Source organism: Neophocaena asiaeorientalis, unplaced genomic scaffold, assembly GCF_003031525.2.
Source record: "Neophocaena asiaeorientalis asiaeorientalis breed wild unplaced genomic scaffold, Neophocaena_asiaeorientalis_V1.1 scaffold185, whole genome shotgun sequence".
NCBI classification, from domain to species: domain Eukaryota; kingdom Metazoa; phylum Chordata; class Mammalia; order Artiodactyla; family Phocoenidae; genus Neophocaena; species Neophocaena asiaeorientalis.
The window spans coordinates 660,723-666,953 of record NW_020171809.1 but is presented as its reverse complement, the minus strand read 5'-3'; the positions used below and the strand labels follow the sequence as shown (position 1 = coordinate 666,953).

The 6,231-nt window shown below is 65.7% G+C and overlaps 1 protein-coding gene across 1 annotated transcript in view; it reads left to right on the top strand.

Annotated features, from left to right (window-relative positions):
• CROCC2 (ciliary rootlet coiled-coil, rootletin family member 2) overlaps positions 1–6,218 on the top strand; it is a 65,803-nt gene extending 59,585 nt beyond the window's left edge. The window contains 6 exon segments of the mRNA XM_024760494.1: positions 2,766–2,973; positions 3,639–3,806; positions 4,486–4,629; positions 5,575–5,657; positions 6,061–6,133; positions 6,135–6,218. Coding sequence (XP_024616262.1) covers positions 2,766–2,973; positions 3,639–3,806; positions 4,486–4,629; positions 5,575–5,657; positions 6,061–6,133; positions 6,135–6,218 — 760 coding nt within the window.
• Positions 6,219–6,231: the final 13 nt, after the last annotated feature.

Sequence of the window (6,231 nt, the reverse complement as noted above, 5' to 3'; positions counted from 1 at the left end):
ACGGGCTCGGATGGGCTTCTGTGTCCCAAGCTGCCAGTGGGGAGTATGCCCGCCCTGGGCCTGTCCACCCGCCTCCAAGCTCAGGGTCAGCCTGGCGTTGGCAGGTCACCGTGTGGACCTCCACAGCCCTCCGGTGATGTTACCCCAACTCTACCTCTGCTGTCCTCGGAGGAGGAGCACAGGTCATGGCAAACACACACACACACACACACACACAAGCGGCGTTGTTCCCAGTGTTTGAGCGCCAGTCCTGCCTGGAGCTGTGTGGCGTTGGCACACTGCCCGCCTCTGGAGCCCAGATTCCCCTGTCCGTGGTGGAGATAGCCAAGGCTCAGGGGGTGCCCTGCAGATGGGAGCAATGGGAGGGTAGGTGTAGGCCCGCACAACAGAGACCAGGAAGAGTGCCAGAAGCCCTGTCTCGTCTCCCTTGCAGACCCAACACGGGCTGGGGTGCAAGACAGAGAACCAACCAAAGAGGCTGAATGAATGCAGGACAGGACAGGGCACGGGCCGGCCCAGAGACGGGCAGAAAGGATGCGAAAGGCAGGGAGGCCCAGGGGCCCGCTGGTCAGTGATTCTGACAGCTGAACTGTCCCCAGGCGTGAATGGACCATCTCCACGTATGAAACGGGCCAAAGTGGAGGTATTTGGGTTGAAATCAGGGGTTGGGGTCACCAGAGCATCTTCCTGGGGCCCAGGTTAACTGATGGGGAAACTGAGGCTAGTGAAAGGAAATGACGTTCTTGGAACCAGGCAGAATGTCACCCAGGCCCCAACCCCAGCTATGGCTCTGTGGACCCACCCGGCAGGCCTGCTGTGTGCAGGGACCTCCCAGGTCACGTGACCTGAGAGGCAGCTCCCTTGACCTCGATGTCCTGCCTCTGCCCCGTAGGAACAGGCACGACCCATCCAGCTGACCCCGGCGGAATGCGAGGCTGAGCTTTGGGCCTGGGATTCTGATGCCCTCTCAACACCCCCAGGGGTGGGCAGGACAGGGAGTCCAGAGGGAAGACAGACCATCGGGCAGTAGGTGGAAAGCCTGCGCTGGGCTGGTGACCAGGCACCCGAGGCACCCATCCCTTCAGGCTCAGTGTCCCCACCTGAGCGGGGGGATGGGGGGAGCAGGAGTCCTGGCAGTGGGGAGAGCTAGGGGCTCAGTCCTGGACCCCAGAGCAGGGCAGCCTTCCCAAGGCCTCTCTGGGGCGAGGGCATGGTTAGGTCCTGCTGCCCGGGCGGCCTGACAGGTGGTGGCCGGAGGCTGTGTGAGCATACCTGGGCAGAGGTCTCGCTGCCTGTCCCCTGGGGCCGGGAGCTGGACTCCCGGGACACAGCCCTCCCGACGTGGCACGGATGACCGGGTACAGCTGCTGTCCCTTGCACCACAACACTGGCCCTGGGCGGAGGTGTGGGTAGACCCTGCCAGCCTGGGCTCAGCTGTGTAAAGGGAACTGGGCCGAGAAGGGAAGCTTCGTCCCTCACGGTAGGTCCAGGCGGCAGTGTCCGGCCAGGGCTTCTCAGAGGGAGGTGGAGGGTCCGTGTTACATGGCTCAGCCCATGGACTTTGCAGGGGCCACCTCAGGCCCAGTGGATCCCTGAGCTTGTCACTGTGCCATCTGCCTGCCAGGTCCTGCGCAGAATGGCTCTGTGCGCGGGCGGGGTTTGTCTGGGCCGTGCAGCCCAGGGCGGGAGGGCCTGGGCACCACAGGGGCCAGGCTTGGCCTCGCCAGCACACAGTCGTGGCCGCTGGGACGAGTGGTGAGGTGACAGTGCCCAGGGCTCTCAGACTTGGAGGGCAAAGATGTCGGGGGGGCGGGGCGTGTGGACACCAGCAAGGAGTGAAAAGGACAGGCTCAGGGCCGGAGAAGAGGCAGAGGCCACCGGCCACGGCAGGGGCAGGAAAGAGAGTGTTTCACTGTGTCAGGAGCAAAGTGCAGAGCTAGGAACAGTGGGGTCCCCACAGGGGGTGACGGCGGCACCCCAGCGCGGAGGGCAGGCTCCAGAGAAGACTGACCAACGGACCCCGAGGGAGGACAGCAAGGCCCTGCCCAGCGAGGAGCTGCCAGGCCTGGAGCCTCCAGGAGGGCCGCCACCCGGGTCACGTGTCCCCAAGCACATGGGGACACGTGTCCTGGGCAGGCCCTGGCCACCACGTGCACACTGTCCAGCTCAGGTGGGCTCGGGGACAGGACGGTTTTCCAGAGGGAAGTGGCCGGGTCAGTGGGGTGGCCATGGAAGGCAGGGACCCTGGGGACAGAACTGGGGTCAGGACGGAGGCACAGAGGCCAGCAGATCAGGTCACTGAGAGCCAGCAGCCAGCTTGTCCACACAAGGCCACCTGCCCTCTCACAAAGAAGGGTTGTCCAGCCGGGCATGGTCACCAGGACCCTGCAGCTTCTCCTGAAGGGCAGGCCCAGTGCCAAGCTGGGGAAGCCAAGGGCTCCCGTGGCCGCTCGGGGTAGGGGGCCTGGGGGCTGGGAGGCCGAGATGGCACTGCCCCGGGCAGCAGAGCCAACCGCGGGTCCCTGGAGCCCAGATGGGGGAGGGGAGGAACAGCTAATGAGTTCCAGGAGGTCAGCTGTGAGGGGCCCGAAAACCCATAAACCCTTTATTGGTGTCTCAGGAGGGGAAACCCGGATGCGGCCGTTTATTTACTTTGGATTTCACTTTTCTCTTCTCTTTTTAACATGCACGTCCAGGAGTGTAACTGGATTTTTAAAGAAACAGGACTTCCTTTCTCAGTGGAGGGCACCCTTTGTTTTCCTCAGTCCTGAAGAAGAAAGGGTTCCCTCCTTCTGTAACACGCTGGACACTGCCCCCGTCACGTTGCACTCGAGACCGATCCGCCATGTCCCAGGGCCCCCCGAGAGACCAGGCCCTGTCCAGCCTGAGGGCGAGAGGACAGGCCTGGGCCTCCAGTGGCTGGGGCTGACCAGTGTCCCGCCCGGCCCAGAGCTGGGGAAGTGGACAGGTCTGGTCTGGGGCCCAGATTCCCATCCTGCCCCAGTGGCTGACGGGCCAGGCCTGCCCTGAGTGTCAGTTCCTTCCTCCAAAGGGACCATCCACAAGGGGGCAAAAAGGAGCCCCCAAACCTTACCACCAAAAGTGTTTGTTTCATTGGTCACCCAACATTCATCCCCAGTTCTTCCCCCCCGTCCTATGCCTGCGTGGTGAGGATGGGGGCCAGGAGGGGGCCGTACTCAAGCAGCGGGCTGTTCCAAGGAAGATGGGCTGTGGGGACAGGGACACAGAGGACACAGGCTGGCTGGGACCTGGTCAGGGAGAGGTTGGGGCCTGTGAGCCGGCTGCAGGCGCTGAGGTGCAGGGGCGCCAGGATGCAGCGCGCAGAGGCTCCCTGAGGCTGGGAGCGGCGCTGCAAGGGCCTGGAGGTACCAGGAGATGCAGCTGGTCCAAAGCAGGACAGCAACGTGACTGGTGGTCCCCCCTCACTCTCATAGCAGCCCCACGTGCTGGATGGCCCAGGCCACTGGGCATCCTGGCCAGGGAGCTCCCTCCCCCGACCCAGCCAGCTCTCAGGGAATCCAGAGCCCCTCCCGGGGGCACCCCATGTGCTCTCCAGGGAAAAGGCTGGCCTGAACTCACACCCCCGCCAGAGACTGTGGCAGGTTCTGCTCTTGCAGACAGAGCTGAGGAGGGAAGGGGACAACGTGAGGGCGGGGGCCGAGAAGGAGCCGCTGGACCATACCTGCCTGCACCAGGAAGCGGACAGGGCCCTGAGGCAAAACCAGCTGGGCTCCATGCACCCCAGTCTTGGGAGTGGGCCGGGGCCTGGGGCTGGGGGTGTCCGGGTGGGTGTGTGTCCCAGTGCTTCTGTCTCGTGCTTGGACACACATATGCACACGCCCAGATGGGAAGGGCGGGCTGGACCACTCCTACACAGAACAGGTGCGGAGACGCAGCCCCAGACAACAAAGGGGTCCACCAGGGCGACACCTCAGGTCTCAGGGCTCCATGGGCCCCGTGGGAGTGGGGGGACCATCAGGGGACCGTGAGCCAGTGCATGGACCAGAAGGGGGGGGAGTGTGGGAAACACAGGGCCAGGCAGGCCTACAGGCAGGTCCAGGGGCTGCTCCCGCGTGTTCTGGGGTATCTCCCCTTTCACCACTGGACAGACCCTCTATCGCCAGACAAGGAATCGGCAAAGGAGGTGGGCGCAAGAATGAGCCTGCAATGCCTCTGGGACCCCCGGTCCAGCCAAGTGGAAACTAGGATGCCATTAAAACAGATGTAAGGCTCACCTTGCCGGCCTGTGGGTGGGACTCCGGAGCAGACAAGGCCCGGGGGCCGAATGTGTTTACGAAACCCTCCGCTCACCTTCCGGTCCTGGCCAGGCCCCGGGCTCCAGCAGAGGGCAGCCGGGCCAACTGGGGGTCCCCAGGGGAGGGCTGGACGCGCCTGTCCCGGGACTCTGTGCAGCCCTGGGTGAGCAGGCCACAGTGAGGTGCCTGGGGTCTCCCCTATGCCCAGCAGCTCCAGGAGCTGGCCACCCAGCACCAGCGAGACCTGGTGGTGGAGGCCGAGCGGCTGCACGGGGCCCATGTACAGGCTGCACAGGCCCTGGCGTCCCGAGAGAGGACCCACCGGCAGCGGGTGAAGGTGCTGGCGAAGCAGGTGGGCCGGGACCCAGCGCCCGGCGGGGGTGCAGAGGGAGGGGAGGGTCCCTGCGCCCGGCTGGCCCCAGCCCGAGGTCCTCCGGCAGCGCTACTGCCCGGTGGGCTCCAGGCCATCCCCACGGGACCCCACACTACCCTCCGTCACTCCCACACCTCACTGAGGGGCGGAGGGGCATTCTGGGGCGGGTCACCACCCTCTCCGTGCCGCCATCGCCCCCCATAAAGAGGGGTGAGGACAGTCCCTCAGCCGGTGGTTGCTGAGTGTGAAACGTCCAGATGGTGCCTGGCGCGTGGCAGTCCTCGCGGCGGTGGCCGCTGCGCTGTCCTGCGGAGTCAGGGACCCGGGGGGCAGCAGCGCACGGGGGGGCGGGGCAGTAACAAAGCGGCACAGAGCCTTGAGTGTGTGCCTGTGCTGACCACACCCCCCCCACGCACGCATGTGCAGACACACCCACACAGACACACACGTGCGCGCACACATACACAGACATGCCAGCCGGGGCTGCCCCGCGGGCTCCGAGCTCTCTGCCTCGGGGGCGCTGCTCGATGAGGGAACTGAGACGCAGAGACATAAAGTGACGGCCCGCCGCCACCCTGAGTTGGTGTCCCTGACCCTCCAAGCCACGTTTCCTCGATTTATAAGCCCAGGAGCATTATTTCCTCATTATTCTGAGTGTGTTCATGGCTGAGTGGAAGGAGGTCCACCCACTGTGGGTGGTGGTCACCCAGGTCCCTAAGAGCCCACGGGGGGGCGGGTGACCCCGATCAGAGGTGGGGCCCTGCACGCCCCATCTGGCCTCTGGTGAGTCTGTCTGTCTGCCGGGGTTTCCCTCCACGCACACCGCCCCCTTGGGAGCCGTGGACCGCGGCCTCCCAGCCCTTCCGGTCACGGAGCTCAGCCACGGGGCCCGCCCGCCCGCCTGAGCTCCTGCCCTGTCCCCAGGTGGCCAGCCTGAAGGAGCCGCGGGACCAGGAAGTGCAGCAGCGGCGACGAGCCCGCCTCGGCCAGGCCTTCCAGGCCAAGGAGTGAGTCCGGCTCCCGACCCCTGGGTGGCCCGGCTGCCGCTGCCCTGACCGGCCCGGCAGCAGAACCGCTGCTGGGGAAGCGACGCCTCGTGCTGCTCAGCCGGGGGGCCGAGCTCTAGGGGCACCGGGCCAGGGAAGCCACCACCCGTGCCGCGAGTCAGTGGGCACCCTCTGATCCCCTGACCACAGAGCTCCCCCAGCCCTTGGGACCCCCGCCTACGGCTGGCGTGGCCCGAGCTCCGGGGCCGCTGCTCTCCGACGCGCCCCTCCCCGGCTGCACGGAGCCTCCCGCGGCCGGCATCGGCCCTGGCACCGATGTGGATGTGCTGACCCGGCCAGACCCCGGCGGCCAGGCCCCAGCAGGCCAGCTTCCGCAGCCACGGGCTGCATTCCGTGCCCTCAGCTCTGTAAACATGGGGAAACACGTGGAAAACATTTCCACCAACTGAAGCCAAAAACATAATGTCCCGCAGGGCCCAGCTACCACATCCCTGCGCACAGAGGCGGCAAGACCTCCGTATCCAGGAACTGCAGGGCCGTCACGGTGGCAGGTGGCTGTAAGTGACTCAGAGTA